This window comes from Paramormyrops kingsleyae, chromosome 4 (assembly GCF_048594095.1).
Source record: "Paramormyrops kingsleyae isolate MSU_618 chromosome 4, PKINGS_0.4, whole genome shotgun sequence".
Taxonomy (NCBI): Eukaryota; Metazoa; Chordata; class Actinopteri; order Osteoglossiformes; family Mormyridae; genus Paramormyrops; species Paramormyrops kingsleyae.
In genome coordinates this window covers 16,714,951-16,740,984 of record NC_132800.1, presented here as the reverse complement: position 1 = coordinate 16,740,984, position 26,034 = coordinate 16,714,951, and the positions used below count along the sequence as shown (strand labels likewise).

Genomic DNA, 26,034 nt, shown 5'->3' with positions numbered 1-26,034 from the left:
ACGTTTGCACCGTGTCGCGCTTTGAGCGCTTCCGGTTTGAGTTGTTGTATTCCGTCCAGCCTGTGGCCGGCCGATTCACCAGCGGGTGCTTAGCTGGGGAGCGGTTTGGCTGGGGGGGGGGGAAGCCTGGTTACTTGCGTGCGACGGTGTTAGAGGGGCTGATTGGTCCCTCACTTTTCAAAGGTTGGTTTTTGTTTTAATTGTATTACGTTATTTGTTTGATATATTGTCCTGTTTTGAATGGGTAAAAATGTGTTTTGTGTTATCAATGTAAATTGTTCGCTCGGGTATGTGGCTATGTATTTTATTTGTTTGGTTGATTTTTTTTACTTGACTGCAGTGTTTTCTTTGGGTTTTGTGTGATTATTGTGGTGGCTTGTAGTTATATATATTTTTGTTGGTTTGTATGATTGTATGCATTTTCCGGGTTTTCTTGTGCTGTTTTAGGGTTCAGCGCCCAGTCTCAGACCGGCAAGACGTGGCTGCTGGTGTCCAGGCTGTATCTTAGGCCTATGGTGTTGTGACTGACTAATTTTGTGGTTTTAGTTCTAATAAAATTTGTGTTCGAACAATATCTCTCCGCTTTCATGGTAAACGGACCTGTGTGCCTTGGCCCGGGGTGTAGGGCGACCGAACTTTCTCCGGGGGTAGTACCTGGGGTGGCGTAGTCGAGCTGACTTGTGGCTATTGGTACCATTGGTTGGTACCCTTCGGGAGTATACCATCACCACTCGCTACATACTCATGTAGCCGCCCGAGTCTGCGGCGCTCCGGCTGCCCCCTGCGCTGTGAGACACGCCGCGCTGAGAGACTCGCTGGGGACCGAACTGCACTTTAGCCTGCGCTCTATTATTCTGTACGATACACAAAATATAAAAACGAAGCAGGAATTCAAGTATGTGAAATACCTCAGGAAATGTCGGACGCCCGCGCGACGCCGGCGGGAAGACGCGCCAAAATGATGCGCGTGTTAAACTAATAGGCTTAATTACAGGTAAATAAAATTACAAACAGCATTCATCAAACATGTTAACCATAAAATTATACGAGACAGATTACCACTAAAAGTGAGCTTGTCTTTACGTCACAATATGAACTTCTTTCAAACCACTTTGGACACACACCTCTCTCCAGCAGCGAGCCGACGCGATGCTCCCAACGTGGACACGGACGCATCTAGGCTGGTTCTCCGCAAAGCGCAACACTCGCGTATCTGCACCGCGCATGCGTACACGGAAACGTTCATAGTTCTCCGGTCAAGCTGTGTACTTTGCTCTTGCCATATTTAAGTATTATTATTAGTAAATTATTATTCTGATATTCCCTGCACACGTACCACAGCAGTGAGGTCTGTGTATATTTCCCTACGTTTTACAAATTCTTTTTCCCCCTCCACCACCCCCCCTCTGCGGAGGACTGCTTTATTTCTATTTAAATATTTATTTATTTATCTATTTATTTATTTTTTATTTACTTCCTCATACTTCCTCAAGAGAAGGAGAGGGGAGCGAGGGGGGGGGGGGGGAGGAGAAGAAGGGGGATAGAGAGAGAGAGGGAGAGAGAGAGAAAAACAAAAAAAAGAAAAAACTGAATCTGCTTCAATGTCTGCTGAAGAGAGAAAACAACAACCAACATCTGTACGAATCACATCGAAAATCAAACGTTAAATGTTATTGAACAGCAGACACACCCAGCATTACAACACATGCCCAGAAGCAACAGCCGATCAAGACAGCGCACGTCCATGTGCACCTGTCCGCACACCTGTGTGCACACCTGTGTGTGTCAGTGCGCTGGTGTTCATAAGGTTTCTCCATGTAAATGTCTAGTAGTGTGTGTGAGGAGCCACAGCCCCGCACCCCCAGGACATGAAGCTGACATGGAGGTGACCCGGGCCCCAGACACCCAGAAAAGGGCAGAGGATAGTTCCGGCGGGGGGTCATCCGGCAGCCACATCGCAGGAGCCCCAGGGGGCCGTGGCGGCGAGCCCACAGGCTCCGCCGACAGCCGGCCACACCAGGGCAGACTGGAGCCCGGGTCCAGAGATCCAAGGGCCCCCCCACCCCCCAGCCAGGGCCCGACAGAGCCGGGAGGGCCAGGCCCCGCCAGGCAACCGCCAAGAGTGAGCCAGCACACACCAGAGCATCCAACCCCGGACATCGAGAACCACCAACGCATCGGCAGCCGGAGGCCCCATCCACCGGCAGGGAGTGTGGCGGGGGGGAATAGAGCCTGAGATGTTATTCCAGGTGGAGTCTAAGACCCAACCTGACACATGCGTATAGACAAACAGGCACACTCTGGATAGAGTACTCCTCACATCAGCTGTGGACAGACAGAGTAACTTGTCGTCGGCTCCTTATTCTGTACATCAGAGTCTGCAAAAATGTTGTTTAGCTCATCTGGAAGGGAGACATCACTACCACTGATGTGTGGGTTGGGCTTGTAGATCGTGATTGGCTGAATGCCCTGCCATATGCGGCATGTGTCTTTGGTGCAATTAAAGTGTTCATTGATCCTCTGTGCATGTGCCTGATTGGCTATCCTCATAGCTCGGGGCAGGTTGCCTCTCGGCGTCCTGAGGGCAGCCTTGTCTTTAGGTCTTAAAGCTGCATTTCTGATTCTTAGCTGTGTGAGCACTTCCCTCATCATCCAGGGCTTTTGGTCGGCTCTCGTGGTCATCGATCACAGAGTTTATATACTCCTCCAGGTTGATGGCATCACCATTTATAGCAGCCTCCTTAAAAATGTCCCAGTCAGCAGATTCAAAACAGTCTTGGAGAGCTGAGACGGCACCAGCTGGCCACACTTTTACTGACTGGTTTGTTGAGTTTCAGCAGGGATTTATACGCAGGAACCATGAACACAGTGACATGGTCTGAGTAGCCGAGGTGAGGGGGGGGAAGGGCCTTGTAGCTCACAAACGTTGTACAAACATTGTCCAGACAGATTCTCTCTCTAGCTGGGAAGTTCACATGTTGGAAGAATTTGGGGAAACTGGCTTCAGATTTGCCTGATTGAAGTCTAAAGCAATAATAAAAAAGACTCTGGATTAGCTTAATGATCTAGTCATAGGAATGGAACTCGGCCGTTAAGTGAGGAGTTTCTGTACAGAGAATGCTGCAGCAGTACCACAAAATTAGCAGCTCACTGTGTAGGCAGTGATTGTACAATCCCTCCCCCCCCTCCCCCCAGTTTTATTGAATGTTGTATGTCAATTCTATGGGAGGTATTTTCTGCAACAAATAAAATGAAAATGATAAAAAGAAAATACAACATCCAATTTGCCATTTAGTTTTCAAAGTCTGTGCGCAAAAAACCTGCAAAAATGAAAATTAAAGTGAAATAGCACCATTTGCATTTTAATTTTCCACTCATGTATGAGCTTCGGACCGGTCGTGCAGAGTTGTCGGAAAACCAGATGTTTGAAAAGAAGATTTCTGTGTGAAATCTCACATGCAGTCAGACAGCCACAAATCAGGTGTGAGAGGTAGACACAGTCAACTGTGGCTAGTTACTTTTCTGTAACCAACAACGTAATGTCTTCAGCAACTACCGCGACCACCACAAACAGCACACCTGCAGCTGCAGTGAACACTACCGTCGGAACATCGAGCACCGAATGCGACACTGCAGGGGGAGGTTCTCTGGTGTCTGAACACTGCCGTGCAGCACCACTCATACGCATCCAATGAAGGTGTTTCTCAGTTGTTCTAGGCAATGTTTTTGGATTCAGAAATAGCCAAATCTTTCACCTGTGGAAAGGACAAAACTAGCTACATTTTAAAGTTTGGACTTGCCCCACGCTTCAAAAACGAACTGATTTCTGCAGCTAACAATGCAGGACCATTTGTACTGATGTTTGATGAAAGTTTCAACCGGTCAACAAAAAATAAATGACTAGATGTCCATGTTCGATTTTGGGAGGCTGGTGGTGTCCAGTCACGTTATCTTGGATCACAGTTCATGGAACATTCAAAGGCTGAAGATCTGCAGCACCATTTCAAAGTAAGTGTAGTCAGAGTTTTTGTTCATGGAATGTTATTTGGATGATTTAAAGATACAAGATGTGTTCATTTAATTGAAGCTTATTGCTTTTAGATGGAGTTTTAAAATATTTCTGAAATTATAAGCAAATTTGCAATCAAACATGGTGTAATCGTTTCAGTTTTTCTTTCTTATGTCAAATTGTTTAAATAAAATATTTCTATTCTTAGGATTGTGTGCGCCTACTAGACATGAAGAATCTCCTTTCCATCAGTATGGATGGGGTAAATGTGAACTGGAAGTTTCTTAATAATTTCCAGCAAGAACATGCTGAACTACATGGAGGTCGGCAGTTAATTAATGTTGAAAGCTGTGGATTGCACACGCTTCACAATTCACTCAAGACTGGCTTCTCTACATGGAATATTGAGAAACTGTTGAGAGCAATGCACTTTGTTTTTCCACAATGTCCCTGCAAGAACAGAAGATTATACAAAACTTACAGGCTCATTCTGTGGACACAGATGGGTGGAAAATCTACCTGTTGCAGAGAGAGCCATTGAGGTATGGCCAAAGCTTAAAGAATATGTGGAGGCAGTCCATGGAAAAGAGCTACCAAACCCTGGAACCTCCTCTTTTGATACTATTCAAGCAGCAAGATCCCCTGATAGTAGTTTGCTATCAGCTTCTGGATACTTGATGGTACATGGAAAAACTCCCGGGCGAAGGTGATGAGCTGGTGGGGAACTGAGCCGAAGGCGTTTGCGAGATCTAACCAGACGACATGCAGGTCCAACTTGCTGTGCCTGGCTCTCTGGGTTTGTTCCCATATCATCGTAGCGTGTTCCACGCAGCCAGGGAACCCTGGGACGCCTGCCTTCTGGCAACCACTATCGATGTAATTGTTGACTAGGAGGAAGTTGGTCAGGCATGTAGCCAGGATTGAGAAGAAGATTTTCCCCTCCACATTTAGCAGGGCAATGTCTCTGAACTGACTGAGGTTTTTGGACTCCTTGTCCTTTGGGATGAAGGTGGTAACTGGGATGCTGGGAGTACGCACACTATGCTGCAGTGCGGCGGGAGTAGGGGCCAAAAGTCGTACTAGGCGGAATTGGCGCACAGAAAAAAAAAATTGATGTTGCGGACAGGAAACGGGAGCCCAATGAACACAATGTGGACTTACAATCCTCTTTGTTCGTATGTCTGAAAGTTCGTAAGTAGAGGAACGTCTGTAAATCCAACATAACGGAATACATATGAACCTTTACTCTTACTTTCACCTACATTCATTTTTGATATTCGGTGGAAACGCAGGCAGGTTCTCAAAAGGCAGCAAGTGAAAACCAGCCCAGTACTGGCTCTGTGTTGGTGGAAATGAGGCATCAGTACAGTGTTCCCAGGTCCAGCCCAAGGTCTGCTTAAAATCTGCCCAGTGGAAGCTGAAACTAGCTCAATATGTGAAATCCCAGTATACAGTATCTCAAAGAAATAAACCAGTTTGTTGCATCCTTATCACATTCAAATACTGACTCCTGTCTTCTGCAATCCCCCCTGCCTTATGAAACTGAACAGGTAAGAAGTGTGCGCACATACATTAACACGTAGGTCCTCTCTCTGTATAAACACACTGGGTTAGAGGGCGAGTGCCACCTTCTGTATTTATGTTCGGGTGAGTAAGCCTAGTGTAGTCTGGGTTTTTCTGCTCTATCTTTGGTTTTAGTTATAATCTTAACAGGGTAGGGAAGAGGTGTTATGTTTTGTTAATTTCTTTCCTTTGACGCATCCATGTTCTTTTCCCTGGGTCTGGCCCATCCTCCTGTGTTCCCAGCACCCAAATCCCTGTATTGGTTCAGTCAGAAAGACTGAAAGCTATTGCTCACCATGAATCCATGACACTAAAATCTACAAATCAAGCCAGAAATCTTGGTGTAGTTCTGGACTAAGACCTAAATATCAACAATTACATAAATACAATTACAAAATCAGCCTCCAACCCTCTTAAAAACACAGCAAGAATTAAAGGATTTCTCTCTAAACCAGATACAGAAAAGCTTGTTCATGTGTTTATTTTCAGAAGGCTAGACTATTGTAATGGTGTCTTCACAGGTCTTGGTAATAAATCAGTCAGACAGCTGCAGCTCATCCAGAATGCTGCCACCAGAGTCCTCACTAACACCAAGGAAGTAGAGCATATTACACAGGTCCTTAAATCACTGCACTGGCTTCCTGTGCACCACAGAATTGATTTTAAAATATTATTACTTGTGTACAAGGTACTAAATGGCACTAATTTCATTGAACGTTGTGAAGCATCCAGACCCCTGAGGGCATCTGGGAAAGATTTACTCAGTGTCCCAGAATGAAGACCAAGCAGGGTGAAGCAGCTTTTAGTCTCTATGCTCCCTGTCTGTGGAACAAGCTTCCTGAAGACCTGAGGTCTGCAAACACTGTCAGCTGATTATAATCAGGGCTTAAAACGTTACTGTTTGCTGCAGCATTTTAATACATTATATCAGCAGGAGTTTAGTCATACGCTGCCTCTACAATGTAACTTCTTTTTAGTTAATTATTTTTTTTTCTTGGCTATTAGGCTTTTTAAAATTGTCTTTTAAATTTACAATGAACGTGTTTGTAAGTCCCACACTAAAGTTCCGAGGTACCAAGAAAGTACCCCAGCTGCAATGATACTTTGGGTACTGGAACTTTTGGTACAGGTACTCAAACAGAAGTCAATGGAAAAGGGAAAGTACCAAATGTACCGTACCTGGTGCAGTGGAAAAGCCCCTGAATGAACTTGCCTTGCTTTGCAATTGGATTCAAAGGCGACTGACATAAACAGCTCATGTAAATGTGAAAGACCAGGAGGCAGCGGGAGAGAGAAAGAGAAGCTCCACTAGCAGAAGAAAACGAAACACAATAAAACACATTCCACCTCATATAGGGAGAGAGAAGCGTGTGTGTGAACAGACTCACATTGTAAGAATTCTGCTCTGGTCCTGGGCACTAATACTTGTAGGATGGTGTCTTTGGTAACTAGAAGGAGAGAGAAACAGGGATGTGAGTAAAAGGAATTTACTTGTGGGAGATGGACTTCACTCACTGTGGAGACAACAGCAGTAGATTATTATCATTATGAGGGACAATAACAGGCATTTTAACAAACTGCAAATCATGGTAAGTTACACATAATACAGATATTTGGATTCTGTAATGTAGAAGAAACATGAATCGTGATCTGGGTTTTGTAGCCTGTAGAATTTAGAGCTCATTAGTTTTCATAAAAATTTAGTCTTATTGGAAACAGAAACTGACTTTGTCACACCAACATGAGACTGACTGTCCTACATACTCTCTCTGCATGGTGTATATTAACAAGAACAGACTGAAAAATGTTTTTATTTATCAACCTGTATGATGGATCTCTGCCATTTTCTTTTCGCAAACATTCTCCAGTTGATCCTTCAGTTCAGAAACCACCTTCCTCATATTCTCAAAAGAGCAGCGTGGACTGACAGCGATTCTGGGTCCAAATCCAGCTTCAGGGGTGACAGGAAGACCCTGGCACCTCTACAGACACACAGTCTGATTAAACACCTTCATCCAAGCAAATATGTATTGCAATCTAATTAACAGGATCATTAACATCTGACAAATGACAGACTAGCTGAAATACAAATGAGAACATGCATCCATTTGAATACTCTGGTTTTCTTATTGTCAAAGTAGCTGTTCTGTTACCTGGAGGAAATGGATGTGATCCTCTGTGTGTGAAAGCTGCTCCAGCTCAGAGTGTCTCCTCTTCAGTTCATCAATCTCCTGCTTCAGTCTCTCCATGTGTCCTTCAGTCTGACTCACTACAGCCTTCTCCTGATCTCTGATCAGCTTTGTCACCTCAGAGCGTCTTCTCTCAATGGAGCGGATCATCTCAGTGAAGATCCTCTCGTTGTCCTCCACTGCTGACTGTGCTGAGCTCTGTTGGTGATACAGGGAGCAGAGGAGGGTAAATTACAATTGGCCCCTTTTGAGAGTCCAGAAAGCCTCGTTGTACAATAGTGATGTGAGCTGACAGGAGGTATAAAAACAGCACAGGGCTGGGGTTTGGAGCGTCACCATGCTGGATGCCTCAGGTACTGAAACCCAGCCAGCACTGATTGGAAATGATCACTCATTAAGCTCATACACTGTCAGCTGCAGGGATTTGGCAGAGACTGGTGGCTGTATGGGGCAGGTTGGTTGTCACCATTGAGTCTTAGTTTAATAGGTGGCTTTTTGGGTTATGTTTGCATAACACTGGGTTGTGAAAAGCTGCATTTTCTCAAATGGGCCTTACATGGTGTTTTTCTAAATAATCAAGCTATAACTGCTGTAAGGCAAGGTTGGTTAAATCATGTTATCTAGCACTTTTGTCCCATTAAATTTCTGACCCAGAATAACCCACAGCAGCATTCATTCGATTAATCCCCAAAAGCCTATAAATCTGCAATGTGTTGAATCTGAGAGAAGATTTAATATGATCACAAGCCAGCTGTTATCTTCTCCTCAGGTTCATACTCACTGTGATTGAGCCCACAGCCTCTCTCAGCTCCTGCAGCTCCTTCTCTCTCATCTGAAGTCTCTGCTGAAATTCCCTCTGTGTTTCCTCCATTTGTTTCTACAGATAGGAAACAAGATGACAAAACAAGTTTGTTTCATTAGCTGGGATCATATTCATTAATCATCCTGTCCAGGGTGGACCCCAGCCTTGGGCCCTACGCTGCCTGGGAAAGGATCCAGGCGCTCTCTGTGACCCTGACCTGGATTACCGGTTAGGAGATGGATGGATGGATGGATATTATTAAATGATTTATTGACTGTAGGTAGGATAAACTGGACAGAGACCCTCTGGTCCTGTTTCCACCTGGTATTAACATGCGTCCTGGGTGATCCAATCACAAGTGGGCAGCGCTAATTACAGGTGTGAAGGCACCCAGGACACATTGAAGATGCATTGAGATCTGATCACTGAAACCACATTGGGAGGTGGTCTGGGCTGCATATGGTCACATTCTTACAGCAATGTAAAGGCGAATGTGTCCTGGGCTGCATTGCAGGACCGGCTACTCAACTGACGTCCTATTTGATTTATGTCAGATCGCATGTCAGTTGAGAATGAGCTACTGTGTAGTAAACTGCATTGTGAACAACAGTAATGCATCTTTTCTGCTGTGACACTAAAAACTCTGAATCTGCTGGGAATTCGGACCGTCGAATTGGAGCAACATTGAAATGTTGTCTTTGTATTTTTAACCTCGTATTTTTGCATGAGAATTCAGACCATCGAATTTCCGATGCATATTTCCAATGCATAAATATTCAATGTTAGAATTTCAGTGGCATATAAAATTCAAATTCTGATGACACAGATTTACTTCCATAAGATTCAGTACAAATTCAATCAGAACTTTTTAAATGTGCATTTTCTGTTAATTTTTCTTTCATTTTACCAAACCAGACTTGCTCTGAGTATTTTCATAGCAATTATACTCGCATGTGTTAAGACAAAAGTCATTTTTATTTAAAATAAATTTTATCATTTATATAAGAGCATTTCTGGCCTGACCTGTATCTCTGTCCTTCCTGCAGCAGCTGAGACTGTATCATGGGCTCTGTGTTCATCCATCACACACAGCAGACAGATACACTGCTGGTCTGTACGGCAGTAGACCTCCAGGGGTTTGTCATGGTGGGAACAGACCTTGTCCTGCAGATGTCCAGTGGCATCAGTCAGCTTGTGCTTCTTAAAAGCTGGAGACTCATAGTGAGGCTGGAGGTGAGTTTCACAGTAAGAGGCCAGACACACCAGGCAGGACTTGACAGCTTTGTGTTTTCTCCCAGTACAGACGTCACACTCCACATCTCCAGGTCCAGCATAATGGTCAGCAGGAGTAGCTGCTTGTAGTCCAGTCTTCTTCAGGTTCTCCACCACTTCAGCCAACATGGTGTTTCTGCCCAGAACAGGCCTGGGTATGAAGGTCTGCCTGCACTGGGGGCAGCTGTAAACTCCAGCATTATCCTCCTGATCCCAGCAGCTCTTAATGCAGCTCATACAGTAACTGTGTCCACAGTTGATAGTCACTGGATCCTTCAGTAGATCCAGACATATTGGACAGCTGAACTGGTTCTGATCCAGTGTGGAACTGGCTTCTGCCATTTTACCACGAGCTCTGATAGGATTCAGTTTCGTTTTCTCTCACAGTCGTCTGTGTGTGAGAGTGGGAGGAACTTCCTGCTTCTCAGGCTGCAGTAGGTGTGGTTTTGGACTGAGGCCAGACTGAGAAGAGCAGACTGGGCAAACACTGGAGTTTGAATGTGTGCGTAAAATCGAACATCAGATTAACTATACAGACACACACACAGTTCAGACTAGATAATCCACCTGAAGTTAAGCTGGTTAAGACCTGGCCAGTACTTGGATAGGAGACCAACTAGGAAAGTTAGGTTGCTGCTGAAGAGGTGTTAGTGTGGCCAACAAATTAGCTCAACCTGTGGTCTGTGTGGATCCCAGTGCAGTGATGGGGAGACTGGGCTGTATAAATGGTGTGTCCTTTGGATGAGATATTAAACTGAGGTCCTGACTCTCTGACGTCACATGGCTAAAAACTATGGCCCTGTGCAATCTGGTCTCTTAATCCTCCCCTATATCAAATATTCTCTCCTGCCCCTTCACCACCTTAGTTACTGTCTGGTTTGCGTACTGGTGCAGAATGGCTGCTGTCACATCATCCTGGTGGGGGCCACACAGTGGTGGTGATTGAAGTGGCTTCCCTTTGCTTCTGTGAAACCCTTCATTCATTCATAACTGTTATTGACATTGTTTTTCCCCAAACAAGCTGTTAGAGCCATAATATAGATAAGGAAGTATAATGTTATAGAAGTATTTAAAGTAGTAACTTTATTTGTAACGTGGAATTTCACTTTAATATTGTTCACCGGATGTGAAGAACTGTCTGACGTCACGGGTTAAGTGCCGTAAAAAATGTGTAGTGCTGTATGCGACTGAGGGCGCAACAGTCTTTGACCGTGGCTACAAATTATTGTTAAATAGTGAAATAACTTTGAAGTTTGTACTGTGGTATGTTTACATAATAGAGATTTTGGAAAGTTTTAAAGAAGTCTCGCGTCAATTACTTTATCCCCCACGAAAGAAGAACGCGGAATACTATGAACAGCACTAACATCAGTCAAAGACTGCCGTGTGGATACTCCATGGTGGAACACGGTTGCTGCAAGAGGAAACCGAAGTTTCACAGACTCTGCTAGAAGGAAGGTAAACGAAAGAAGATCGTTTATATCAAGATTTATTACGGAGAAAGGTTTGATGTTTCAAAACGCTAGATAAAGCTCGCGTAAATAAGAGCAGCGTACACACAGTAAAATGGCTGACGAGTCGGCAAGTGAAATCCTGGAGTCTGTTAGGCGGAAAAGGACGCCAAAACCCACAGAGATCGCTATAGAAGAGAAGCTGAATAGACTTCGCTATAGGAGGCAAGGAAAATTAGCACTGCTCACTCGCGAGATGCATGATATTGAGCAAATGAAAGAAGTAAAGGACAACGTAGAAATAGTGGAAGACGAGTTGTCACATGACTTTCAACGCCTATTTTGTGAGTTTAAAAGGGCAAATGAAGAAGTAGTTCAGTATTTATGGGAAGAAGAGAAAGAAGAGGACCAGGCTAATTGGTACAAACCTAAATGTGACGCCTTTGAAAAGTTTATTCTAGATATTGGGAAATGGGTTTCGGAAACACGAAAAATCCTTAATGAAGAAGAAGAAGACAATGATGACGTTATGCCAAAGGATAGTGTTTCAGCAATCTTTACAACAGGTGCTGGAAGTGCGCAAGGATCTGTGGCACAATCCACAACCAGCTCTGTGCGCGTGAAAGCTGAAGCAGAACATGCAGCTTTGCTTGCACGTGCAGCAGCTTTAAAGGGAAAGCAAGAATTAGATGCTGAAGAACTGAAGTTAAAGGTTAAACGAGAGCATATTGAGATGGAGGCAGAGATTGCAGCTTCTACTGCCAGGCTGAAAGTACTCAGTGAACATGAAGATGCTCGTGATGATATGAACTATTATTATCAGTCGCACAGAAGCAAGAATGAAGCGCGCAAAATAGATTTCTATGATCCTCCCTGGAAAGAAGAAGGAATTACTTTACCTACTCCTTTAAAACAGTTATCACAGACATTGAGTAGTCGCAGTGAAGCAAACGCTTTAGCAAAACGAATTCCTGACTCTAGATACTCACAGCAGTTAGGTGGCCATGAGAAAGACCTTCATAGGATAATGCAACGCCAGAATGAAGTAACTGAGCTATTGGTAAAGCAACAAGGCCTGTCTCAACTCCCGCAGAGAGAAGTCCCAGTATTCACTGGAGATCCCCTGACCTATAGGTCCTTCATGAGGGCATTTGAAAGCGCAATTGAAAAAAAGACAAACAAACAGTGAACAGGACAAGTTGTTCTATTTAGAACAGTACACAGAGGGTGAACCAAGAGATCTTGTCCGCAGTTGTGAACACATGAGACCAGATAAAGGTTTCAAGGAGGCTAAAGGACTGCTCCAGTATCATTATGGCAATGAGCTGAAGATAGCTACAGCATACTTGGACAAAGCACTCAAGTGGCCACAGATTAAAGCTGAGAATGCAAAGGGCTTGAAGATGTACAGTATGCATTATTTCTCATTGGATGTAGAAACACCATGATTGATGTTCAATTTATGGATGAAATGGACAATCCGAGTAATATGAGAACAGTGATCTCAAAACTTCCATATAAAGTCAGAGAGCGGTGGAGGAACACTGCATTTGACCTTCAAGCGCGTAAAGGAAGACGAGCTAGGTTTGAAGACCTGGTCGACTTCATCGACCGGTATACACAAGTTGTAAATGATCCACTCTTTGGTGACATACAGGAAGTGACCATGGAATCAAAGGGCAGGTCCAAGCCGGTGGTGAAAAGCAGCAAGAGGTATGAGGGTAAAGGAGCCAGCTTTGTTACGGATGTCTCCACCATTGTTAGAGAAAATACACACCCTCCAAAACAACACAATCAGAATACAGTTAAACCCGCTGACACCTCTGAAAAGGTTTGTTTGTATTGTGAGAAGGCTCACACTCTCAGTGCATGCGGGAAGATTAAGGAACAAGAACATCAAGAAAGAATACAGTTCCTAAAGGTCAAAGGACTTTGCTTTGGATGTCTAACTAAAGGACACTTAAGCAAAGACTGCAAGAAAAGACTCACATGTACAGATTGTGCTATGAAGCATCCAACAATACTTCATATCACGAAAGAAAAGACTTATACGGATGGGAATAACAATCCTACAGTGTCAAACGCTCCTCTGTCACTGTATCTGCAGACTTGTGGATCTACTGGGGCCGGAGACAATGAGTGCATTCTGTCAATTGTACCTGTGAAAGTAAAATCAAAGAAAAGTGACATGACTGTGGAAACATATGCCTTTTTAGATCCAGGAAGCACTGCTACTTTCTGCACCGAAGATCTGATGCACAGTCTTAAAGTCCGTGGCAAGAAAACAGACTTCTTACTGTGCACAATGGGACAACAGAAGAAGACACAAGGACATATAATAACAGATTTAGAAGTGTGTGCATTAGAAGGAACCACATACATTGATCTTCCAAAGGTGCTGACACAGAAGCAGATTCCTGTGAAGAAAGGTAACATCCCTAAACAACATGATCTAAATAAGTGGCCTTATCTGTGTGAAGTGCATGTACCACACATTGAAGCAGATGTTGGACTGTTAATAGGTATGGATGCTTATAAAGCAATGGAACCATGGAAAGTGGTGAACAGTAGGGGTGAAGGCCCATATGCAGTGCAGACAGTTCTAGGCTGGATTGTGAATGGGCCAAATCAAGAGAACTCAGGTGTGAGTCCTGATGCTTTACACAGTTACTCAGTGAATCGTATAGCGGTAGAGACTATTGAGGACTTGATAGTTCAGCAATTTAACACAGATTTTCCCGAAAGGAGATTTGAGGATAAAACAGAAATGTCTCAGGAGGATCATCGATTCATGCGATTAGTAGCAAAATCAATACAGTTCAAGGACGGACATTACCATATAGGGTTACCTTTGAAAGATGAAAATATTCAAGTACCAAATAATAGATGTGTAGCGATGCAAAGGCTGTCAAGCCTGAAAAGAAAGCTCACAGTTAATTCTCGGTTTCACCGTGATTACTCAGAATTTATGGACAACATGCTTGTTAAGGGATATGCTGAAAGAGTACCAGAGAAGGAGTTACTTGAACACAGAAAGGTGTGGTATATCCCACACCATGGGGTTTATCACCCTAAGAAGAATAAGATACGAGTGGTTTTTGACTGCAATGCGTCTTTCCAAGGATTCTCACTGAACGGTCAGTTACTTCAAGGGCCCAACCTCACAAATACTCTGCTTGGAGTGTTGAACAGATTTCGCAGACATCCAATTGGGATCATGGCTGACATTGAATCAATGTTTTACCAGATCCGGGTTCAAAGGAAGGATGTAGACCTTCTTAGGTTTTTGTGGTGGCCTGAAGGCAGTCTGGAAAAGGAGGCAGTTGATTACCGGATGTGCGTACACATATTCGGTGCTACCTCCTCTCCAAGCTGCTCATGCTATGCTCTTAGAAGAATAGTGGAGGATCAACAGGATAAGACAACAGATACGGCAGCTCAGACACTCCTAAATAGTTTTTACGTGGATGACTGTTTAATTTCAGTGGAGACAGAACAGGAAGCAGTCATACTGGCCAGGGACCTGAAAATTCTCTGTAGCAATGGTGGATTTCGTTTGAGGAAGTGGATGGGCAATTCGAGAGCCTTTCTGTCATCTATTCCTGAGGAAGAACGAGCCACAGAAGTGAAGAATCTAGATTTGGACAACGAGTTACCTACTGAACGAGCTTTAGGGGTGGCTTGGTGTACTGAAGATGACACATTCACATTTAAGATTAATGTGCAAAACAAACCTCCTACAAGAAGAGGTATCTTGTCTGTAGTTGGCTCTGTATATGATCCCCTTGGATTTTTGGCACCGTTTGTACTGTTAGCGAAGATGCTACTAAAAGACCTCTGCAAAAGCAAGACAGGTTGGGATGAGGAGATAGCAGAGAAACACATGAAACAGTGGACAAGATGGACTGTTGATTTACAGAAGTTTTCCACCTTTAAGGTGCTAAGATGTTTTAAGTCTGCAAGTTTTGGACCTGTCAAAACTGCACAGTTGCATACTTTTTCAGACGCCAGCGAAGATGGCTATGGGACAGTGACTTACCTTGTGTTAACCAATGAACATGAGCAGAAGTCTTGCTTGTTTGTGATGGCCAAGTCCAGAGTGGCACCACTTAAACAAATAACTGTACCAAGAATGGAACTGACAGCAGCAACTGTGGCAGTCAAAATGGACAGAATGTTGAGGCAGGAACTGGATATGCAATTAGAGGAATCATTGTTTTGGACAGACAGCCAGTCTGTCTTGAAATACATTGAAAACGATGCAGCTCGATACAAGACATTTGTAGCCAATCGAGTGTCATACATAAGAGAGGCCACTAAGCCATCACAGTGGCGGTTTGTGAATTCGGCAGAGAACCCAGCAGATCATGCTTCACGGGGTTTGACAGCAGAAAACCTTATGAAATGTGAAAATTGGATTAAAGGACCTAAATTCCTCCTGAAATCATGTAAGGAGTGGCCGGTTGGAATGAATCAAGGTTCAGTGTCAGAGGATGATTTGGAGATGAAAAGAGATGTTTTGTCTAGTGTCATCATGACTCAAGAAAATGAAGATGCTCTGGGAAAGCTCATTGCATATTATTCCAATTGGCATCGTCTAAAAAAGGCAGTAGCATGGCTCACTCATATAAAAAGGATGCTATTGTGCTTGAGTCATACAAGATCAGAACTACGAAGGACCCTTAGCATATCAGATGACAAACATGATGGACAGCAAAGTGTAATGAAACATAAAATGATGGCATTTAGGAAAGTCTTTAAAGGCACTTCTATCAGCATGCAAGATTTGAACAATGCAGAACTTGATCTAATTCGCTACAGTCAACGGCTGAAATATGGAGAAGAGATTAAGATGTTACAGGAAAAGAACCAAGTTAAAAAGTGCAGCCATATTTACAAACTGGATCCTTGCCTAGATAACGGAGTATTGAGAGTTGGAGGAAGGTTATGTAGGGCAGTGATGCCAGAAGAGACTAAGCATCCAGCTATACTGCACAAAGACCTCAAGATTTCCTCTCTTATTCTTCAACATATTCACCAACAAGTTGGGCACTGTGGACGGAATCATGTCCTGGCGCGGCTTAGGCAAAGGTATTGGATACCGCAATCAAGTTCTGCCATAAGAAAAATGTTATCAGATTGCTACACCTGTCGCAGATTGCACGCAAGGGCTGGTGAACAGAAAATGGCAGATTTGCCTATGGAGAGACTGACCCCGGACAAACCACCTTTTACATACGTGGGTGTTGACTACTTTGGACCATTCCAGGTAAAAAGAGGACGTTCCATAGTCAAAAGATATGGTGTTCTGTTTACTTGTTTAACCATTAGAGCAGTTCATATAGAGGTTGCACACTCTCTGGACACCGATGCATGCATCAATGTCCTGCGTCGTTTCATCAGTAGGAGAGGACAAGTGTCCGTTATCAGGTCAGATAACGGAACAAATTTCGTTGGTGCCGAAAGAGAATTGCGTGAAGCAATACAGAACATGAATGAGTCCAAGATCAAAGAAGAAATGTTGAAAAGAGAAGTCGAATGGATTTTTAATCCACCTGGTGCGTCCCATCAAGGAGGTGTCTGGGAACGCCAAATTAGGACAGTGAGGAAGGTACTTGGTGCTCTGCTAAAGCAACAAGTTCTGGATGATGATGGCTTACACACACTGTTGTGTGAAGTGGAGTCCATAATCAACAGCAGACCATTAACAAAGATGTCTGATAATCCATGTGATCTTGAAGCACTCACTCCAAATCATCTGTTACTGATGATAATAAAGCCTATAATACCACCTGGGGTCTTTGAGAAAAGTGATGTATATGGAAGAAGGCGTTGGAGACAGATACAGTACTTGTCTGACCTGTTCTGGCACAGATGGACCACAGAATACTTACCCCTGCTGCAAGAACGTCAGCGTTGGTCCAAGCTGAAGAGAAACTTTGCAGTGAATGACATTGTGTTGATTGTGGATCCTTCAGGTCCACGAAGCTCATGGATGATTGGCCGTATCATCAAGACCATGCCGGATTACAAAGGCAATGTTCGGAGTGTGCAAGTTCAAACGAAGGGCAGTGTTCTTGAAAGACCTGTGACCAAGTTATGTTTATTGCAGGAAGCAGGGTGAAAGTTGTATGCTAGAATGCTTGCCCAGTTTAAATAGATTGTAATGTCAATTATAGTTTGAAATGATGTTTTAATGATTGTTTAATTAATGGCTCTATTTGATAGGTAAGTAAAAGGTAATTGATGTTGTCTCTGCCTACACAATTAGGGGCCGGACATGTTAGAGCCATAATATAGATAAGGAAGTATAATGTTATAGAAGTATTTAAAGTAGTAACTTTATTTGTAACGTGGAATTTCACTTTAATATTGTTCACCGGATGTGAAGAACTGTCTGACGTCACGGGTTAAGTGCCGTAAAAAATGTGTAGTGCTGTATGCGACTGAGGGCGCAACAGTCTTTGACCGTGGCTACAAATTATTGTTAAATAGTGAAATAACTTTGAAGTTTGTACTGTGGTATGTTTACATAATAGAGATTTTGGAAAGTTTTAAAGAAGTCTCGCGTCAATTACTTTATCCCCCACGAAAGAAGAACGCGGAATACTATGAACAGCACTAACACAAGCTATATAACTACTTTGATTTTATAGAAAGAAAATAGGTAGAAAGGTATTAGGGAGCAGTTCTATTGGATGAATTTATCTGTCTGTTTAGAAGCTTGTCTGTTTATTCTCCACATGAAGCAAATGTACTGCAAAAACTTGAAGATGTCATGTGGTTTCAGGTGTAACATGCACATATGTGCAGTTATCGATAAACTGTGTCAGGTTTAGACAGAACAAGCTTTTTTTTTGTTAACAATTATTTTTATTGTCATTTCAGAATGGTAGAGAATACAGTACATTAATTTAGACTAATATCATACCCCCCACCCACCAACCCACCCACCCGGTAAACTTATTCAGTACAGAGGATATACAGGATATTGCAGTGGAGAATGGTACAGAATGTAATACTTAACCACAAGAAAAGTAAAAAACTATACATCAATACAAAGTAAACTGTACATCAGAAAGAGGTAACAAAAGATTTAACAATATCAAAAGTAGCAGTCCAGGTCTTTAAAGTTTTTGTCTTTGCTCCATGGATGTGGGCTGTAGATAATTCCAAAGCGACAATGTCGAGCAGGGATAAGCCCCATACACGTCTAGACATTAAATGAGGAGGAATCCAGCGACTGACCAACATTTTCTTAGCAGCAGTGAGAGCAGCTAAAAGTAGATTTCTCTGTTGCTGTGACAGAGCCAATCCAGAAAAGTTATTTTAAAAAAAAAGATCCAGAGTCAACACCACATCTTTCTCTAACAAGAGTGAAATGTCATGAGCAAGTCATGCATCTAATAAAGAAAGGAGGCTATGCATCGGTTAAGTTGCTCAGTAGAAACAGTCTGGGAGTAAGAAGCATTGACACTAGATCTATCAAGATCATTAGACATTACACATTCATATCTGTTCCCATTACTATCTCGAAGTCAGTTAGATCAGTGAGATAGGAAGATAATTCAGAAAAAAAAGTTGGATCCGGACTACATGGTGCGTAAACTGAGAGAAATACAATCTTCCTACTCCCAACCATAGTCTTTATACAAGTTATTCTGCCAGCCTTATCACCAGTTCTGTCTAAAATGGAAATATTTAATTTTCTTCTAACAATTATCAATACACCTTTAGTTTTACTGTCAGTCATCACAAAAGAAACCACCTCGTAGTATTTATTATTGCATCTACAGGTACGCACATCATCCTTCAGCAAATGGGCTTCCTGGATTAAAGCAATGTCAACCGTTTTTCGTCTTAATAATTCTAAGAAACCTGTACGTTTGTGGGGGCCATTTAAGCCATTGATGTTGCAACTTAGTATATTAATTTCAGTCATAACTATCCAACAAATATGTGGACTGAACAAATGAGATAAGGTAATACCACTGCAAATCAAAAATCTCAAGTCTACCATTAACCCATCCCTCCCTCACAGAAAAACCCTTTAACACAAACACAACCCACCCCATAGAACTTTTACAGACTGGGGTAAACACAAACCCCAGGCTGCCGCCCACCCTAGTCGTAGTCAGTGACAGTAACATGACAGCCTCTATAACACTGTAGAACACCGCCAATAGCCCTATTTTAAAAGAACAGATTAACTACGAATTCACAGGAGTAGCAAAGTGGGGGTAATACGTGAAGAAACTTTCAGTAAATGAATGACACATGAACTTCTAAATCAGCAAATCAGAAATAGAGTCACTCAGTATCCTCAAACCTTAGTGCCGCATATTCATACTAGGAGGATGAGAGCCGGGAAATTGACGCGCTTCATCCGGAGATTGCATTAATTTAGTTTCACCGTGTTTCAGGATGATCTTCAGCGTAGCTGGATACTGAAGAAAGGTCTGCAGACCTGCCTCTTTCAATTCTTTCCGTATTGCACTGAAGGAGCTCCTCTTCTTTGCCGTCGTGGGAGAGAAATCGGGGAAGAAGCTCAGCATCGCGCCGTCGCTTGCTTTTATCGGAGCGTGGCGTCTAGCTTCATTTAGAATCAGGTTCCTGTCGTTGTAGCGTAGCAGTTTAATGAGAAACACTCGCGGTTTAGAATGATCAGTTGAAGCTCTGGAGTAAACTCGATGCGCGCGTTTGATCTCGATATCTTTACCCGCAAGTGATGGAATCCAGGCCGGCAAAGATCGTTTCAGAAAGCCGGTCGGGTCATCTTTCTCGGCCCCTTCAGGTAATCCTAATAGCCGTATGCCCTTCTGCCTGTGATGCCTTCCCTGTACGCCCTTCTGCCTGTGATGCCTTCCCTGTACGCCCTTCTGTCTGTCATGCCTTCCCTGTATGCCCTTCTGCCTGTGATGTCTTCCCTGTTCGCCCTTCTGCCTGTGATGCCTTCCCTGTACGCCCTTCTGCCTGTGATATCTTCCCTGTACGCCCTTCTGCCCGTGATACCTTCCCTGTACGCCCTTCTGCCTGTGATGCCTTCCCTGTACGCCCTTCTGCCTGTGATACCTTCCCTGTACGCCCTTCTGCCTGTGATGCCTTCCCTGTACGCCCTCCTGCCTGTGATGCCTTCCCTGTACGCTCTTCTGACTGTCATGCCTTCCCTGTACGCCCTGCTGCCTGTGATGCCTTCCCTGTACGCCCTTCTGCCTGTGATGCCTTCCCTGTACGCCCTTCTGCCTGTCATTCCTTCCCTGTACGCCCTTCTGCCTGTGATGCCTTCCCTGTACGCCCTTCTGCCTGTGATACCTTCCCTGTACGCCCTTCTGCCTGTGATGCCTTCCCTGTACGCCCTCCTGCCTGTGATGCCTTCCCTGTACGCTCTTCTGACTGTCATGCCTTCCCTGTACGCCCTGCTGCCTGTGATGCCTTCCCTGTACGCCCTTCTGCCTGTGATGCCTTCCCTGTACGCCCTTCTGCCTGTCATTCCTTCCCTGTACGCCCTTCTGCCTGTGATGCCTTCCCTGTACGCCCTTCTGCCTGTGATGCCTTCCCTGTACGCCCTTCTGCCTGTGATGCCTTCCCTGTACGCCCTTCTGCCTGTGATGCCTTCCCTGTACGCCCTTCTGCCTGTGATGCCTTCCCTGTATGCCCTTCTGTCTGTCATGCCTTCCCTGTACGCCCTTCTGTCTGTCATGCCTTCCCTGTACGCCCTTCTGTCTGTGATGCCTTCCCTGTATGCCCTTCTGCCTGTGATGTCTTCCCTGTTCGCCCTTCTGCCTGTGATGCCTTCCCTATACGCCCTTCTGCCTGTGATGCCTTCCCTGTACGCCCTTCTGCCTGTGATGCCTTCCCTGTACGCCCTTCTGCCTGTGATGCCTTCCCTGTACGCCCTTCTGCCTGTGATGCCTTCCCTGTACGCCCTTCTGCCTGTCATGCCTTCCCTGTACGCCCTTCTGCCTGTGATGCCTTCCCTGTATGCCTTGCTACTGTACCACTGTTCATCCAGCTGGCAAATTGTTTCACTGCCAGCACCGTTGATATTAAACAAAACCATAGTGGTTATGGGCTGAATTGTCCAGGTATGCAGAAGGTTTGGACATAACACCAGTTTTTTTGTGGTGACGTGTTCCAAGATGTAATGGAAAGCCTTACCCAGAAGAGCAGAGACTGTTATACAAACAATGGACCAAGTAACTCCATATTAATACCCTTGTTTTCAGAATGAGAGGTCGGACAAGCTGGTGTCCACATACTTTTGCCCATATAATGAATATGCAGCATTTTAATACATCCAGGTCAGGTGTTCTGAGTCATGAAATGCTACATTATTACTGCATTATGCTAAAAATTATGCTTACAAAAGATCACCTGACGCTAAACACTCCATCGTTCATCACCAGACAGTAGTGTTGTAGTCAAGACCGCCTAAACCGAGACCAAGACATTGCCGAGACCGGAGGGTATCAAGACCAAGACACTGCCGAGACTTGAGGGTACCAAGACCAAGACCAAGACACACTAAGGCGAGACCAAGACCAAGACTGGTCGAGACCAAGACCAAGACCGAAAACAGACTAGGACTAGAATGGACATCATATTACTCAGATCAACTGTAGAGAAAATAGGCATTGCTGTAAAGTGTCATTACTCGTTAAATCAAATTCATGTTATCTTTTCAATTATATTGTCCATATGTCCATATGTCTCTCATTTAAAATCTTCCAGATTTGTCATAGTTACGAGGCCTGATGGAAAATAATACAGTATTCTCAGCAATCCTCTCCTATAACCATTTTATCAGACCTCGTCAAGGGAAAGAGATGGGATATATCAGAAAGATGTTCATATTAAGTCTCTTATACCAGGGAGAGATGCCTCGGGTAAGCTATGAATATGGCTTTGTAATGATCCTCTGCTTTGAATTGAAGAGAATGCTATTAGTGCTGGGCGATAAAACAATCTCAAATTTTTTATCGATAAAAAATAAGGACGATCACGTTGATACACACAGACTATAAAACTCGATCAAACAAATTTTCTCCGTTTTAGAGAATGCGCTGAGACAGACAACTCGATGGCCTATCGAGCAGAGGTTTACTGAACGCCAGCACAACAGCCAATCACCGACGACATTGTAATTTTGCCCATCCTCCCTAAAAGAAGCAATGGGTGCGTTCGACTTGGGCTTAGGTCTGTCTGCAGCTGACGCAACATGGAGCGCGATCTGCCGGTGACTGCAGGGGTGGAGTATAAACTGACTGCAGCCAAGTCGGATAACTTCTACTCCTCGTAGTCTGTGAGACCTGACTGAAATGGCACCACTTCCAGAAGGGTGTAGATAAATCTATACAAATATCACCTGCATGCCTTCTTCACAGATTGGAAGATTAAACAAATAAAGCAGCACAACATTACAGTAACTAACAATAAATAAACCACTAACTTACTTGTACTGTTTGAGCATTTATGTAATTTATTTAAACTTTATTTTACCAGGTAAATGAACTGAAACCAGTTCTCACTGCTTTATGTGCTTTTCGGGAGAAGTTGTGTCGTCATGGAGGCGGTTCCAGTTTGTGCTGCACGGTCTGTCTCAAGTCGTCTTGCTCTCGCAAGGATTTTGTACCATGTGACATGGTGACGCATGGTGACGTTTTGGAACATTTCTTTGCCGACTTCGATATCATGCGATGTGTATGAAGTGTGTGGACTGTGCACTGGCAGTGTCCATTGAGAAAATGTATCCAATGTAACGTTTTTAAAGTAGATGCATCTGACTGGTTGCATTTGAATTGAGGCGTGTAATGAATAATGATACTGTTCTGTGAGGATGTGCTGTTTTCTCTTTTTTTCCCCATCCCATCGAGACCGCTATGTCTGAGACCAAGACAAGACCGAGACCAAATAGGGTCGAGACCAAGACAAGACCGAGACCAAATAGAGTCGAGACCAAGACAAGACCGAGACCACAAAAAATTGGTCTCAAGACCAAGACCGGTCTCGAGAACTACAGCACTACCAGACAGCATCATCAAAGAGGCTTTGAGGTTCTCTAGTGCCTCCCTCAACATCCACTTTGCCAAGGAAGACTTCCTGCTACACTTAGAAGATCAGACTTACTGCATTCACAAGGATGATTCCATTGTTTTTTAAAAAGACCCCACTCCGTTGATTCACCTTGACCCAGAAATTTATGAAGACTCTCTGCTAATATTTCTTGGGGAATAGATGGGTTGAGCATTGTGGGGGTTGAGGTCTCCACCCATTTAAGGGGGTCCAGGGGGTTGTATTGGCTTATTCTGTATATTATAATTGACCTGCAGGCCGCTATGTGTATTAGCCGATATCGGGGCTGTATCGGCTTATTTTGTATATTATAATTGACCTGCAGGCCGCTATGTGTATTAGCCGATATTGGGGCTGTATCGGCTTATTTTGTATATTATAATTGACCTGCAGGCCGCTATGTGTATTAGCCGATATTGGGGCTGTATCGGCTTATTTTGTATATTATAATTGACCTGCAGGCCGACATGTGCGAGGGGTGTCAGAGCGGCATGGATATCCTGGCAAATGCAGTGGGCACAGTAGTTTATATGGGCCCTGAAATTTTACACTGGGGGGTCAGGTCAGCGAAATCTACTGAGGTCACTTTGGGGGGCCCATAGTGACATTTTGCCAGGGTGCTCAGAATTTCTGACTATGCCGCTGAGTTTTATTTAACCATTCAGTGACACAAAGACACTGTGTTTTGTGGCCTGATACATTGTCCTGCTGGAAGTGTCCATGCAATGAAGTCAGGAAGTGATACACCAGGTTTGGACATTCTCTGGTGTTTTAGATGGTATCAGTGGACCTCAGGTGGGCCAGGAGAACATTTCTGGAACCAATACACTACTGATATCATGCTACTTGTGCAAAATGCTGACCTTACGGCAGGTGTGATGGACCAAGATCCTGGATTCACTGGTCTTTTGCATTACATTTATTTATTTAACAGATGCTATTATCCAAAATAACATACTGTACAATTGAGAAAGCAGGTCATCCAGTCCCTGGATCAGTTGGAGGTTAATGGCCTTGCTCAAGGACCCCATGGTGACATCACTGTGCAAACTCTGCAATTTGAACCACCAACCTTCCCCTCACAAGCACAGCATCCTAACCCACTGAGCTACACATCAGGACCAAGAGATATTTTCCCATTGATGCTGTTTCCATGTCCCTACCAGGTTCTCCTTCTGTTCTAGGTGACAGAACCGGAGCCCAGCGAGTTCACCTGCTGCTGCAGCTCACCTGTGACAAGGACCAGTGGGTTGTGACCTCACTTTCAGTAACGCTGCTCTCTTTTTAGGCTAATTGCCACCTGCCTGTTAGCTTGATTCTTTCCATTGGATTTAAATCGGTGTCATAAATTATATCCTTTCATCTATTGGATTAGTGGATGTTTTATGTTTTGTAGCACAAGATAAATGTTTGGTAAACATTTCTTAGGAGGACGTCTTCGGTTTCAGTGACACTGGGACCAGCTCTGACTATTGTGCTAAACTAAAAGTTATTTATTTTGGTCATATTATCAATATAAATGGCCAGTAAAGGCTACTTAGAAACAATATGCCTTTACACAGTACTGTTTTATACAGGTCTGTGATCTGTCTGAAAGCGTATGTGCGGTTATCCTGGTCTTGGCTGCTGCAGTGGTTAGCGCTGTTGCCTCACCCCTCTGGGACTGGGGCTGGAGTCTCTGCCCTGGTTCCATGTGTGTGGTGCCTGCATGTTCTCCCCGTCTCATGGTCTGGTTTCTTCTGGATACTCTAGTTTCCTCCATGGTCCAAAAACACACTATGGAGCATCGAGGCTGCCTTACTCAAAGGGCCACAGACGAGACTATTTTGCTGAGGTCAGACACAAACCAGCAACTTTCCAATCACAGGTACAGAGGCTCAGCCCATTGAACCACACACTGCCCCGGATTCAGATTAACTTTATTGATCCCAGGGGAAATGCTTGTTCATACAGCATCAAGAACATAGAGTACAGAAGAACTTACATATAGTGCAACACAGACAAAGTGTAAAGACATATAGGGCAAACAAGTAAAAATTTGATTCATGTTCCACAAGCTTAGTTGAATTTACAAAATTAATCTCTGCCACTATCGCAGTGAGTGCAGTCCCCTACAGACAGCTGCAGCTGATCTCACTGGACCAGAACCTGTTGAGTTCACTAGTCAACCAACAGAAAGGCTATGGTGTGTCTTTCATGCACTTTTACTTCTGATCTCAGAAATGCACTCACCCTTAAGTTTTGAGTGATGTCATTTTAGGCGATCCATCCATCCATCCATCCATTTTCTGTAACTGCTCATGCTATTCAGGCTCACAGAGGGTTTGGAGCCTTTCCTGGAGGCCAGAGGCACAAAGCAGGGAACAACCCAGGATGGGGTGCCAACCCACTGCAGGACACACTCACACTCACACTCACACCTACAGACAGGTTGGTAACTCCAATTATCCTCAACAGGATAAGCACGTGGGGCGCCCCCTGGAGGCCATTGGGCCCTAAGCAGCTGCTCAGTTTGATTATGCCTTGGGCTGACCCGTGCCTGTAGCAACACGAATAACCAGTGCTGCAAATTCTTTGTGTGGAGGAAGTCTTATGTTGACGCCGCATTGGTCAGTGGCTGCACTGGTTAAAGGACGTGGTGCAAGTGATGTGCTGTATGTGTTTGGGAGTTCTTTC

The 26,034-nt window shown here is 44.1% G+C and overlaps 1 protein-coding gene across 4 annotated transcripts in view; it reads right to left on the bottom strand.

Moving 5' to 3' along the window:
* The window catches only part of LOC140588909 (tripartite motif-containing protein 16-like), a 53,410-nt gene extending 43,201 nt beyond the window's left edge, over positions 1–10,209 (bottom strand). For 3 of the 4 annotated variants that reach the window (XR_011990148.1, XM_072711562.1, XM_072711563.1), the window contains exons 1-4: positions 9,587–10,209; positions 8,543–8,638; positions 7,726–7,959; positions 7,395–7,554 (exon numbers count right to left, since the gene is read on the bottom strand). Coding sequence is in view for 3 of the 4 variants with exons in the window: in XM_072711562.1 (XP_072567663.1) it covers positions 7,395–7,554; positions 7,726–7,959; positions 8,543–8,638; positions 9,587–10,177 (1,081 nt within the window). In the remaining variant the exon portion in view is untranslated. Of the gene's footprint in view, positions 1–6,960; positions 7,021–7,394; positions 7,555–7,725; positions 7,960–8,542; positions 8,639–9,586 lie in introns of all 4 variants that reach the window. The other variant, XM_072711561.1, reaches the window with a different exon arrangement.
* Positions 10,210–26,034: the final 15,825 nt, after the last annotated feature.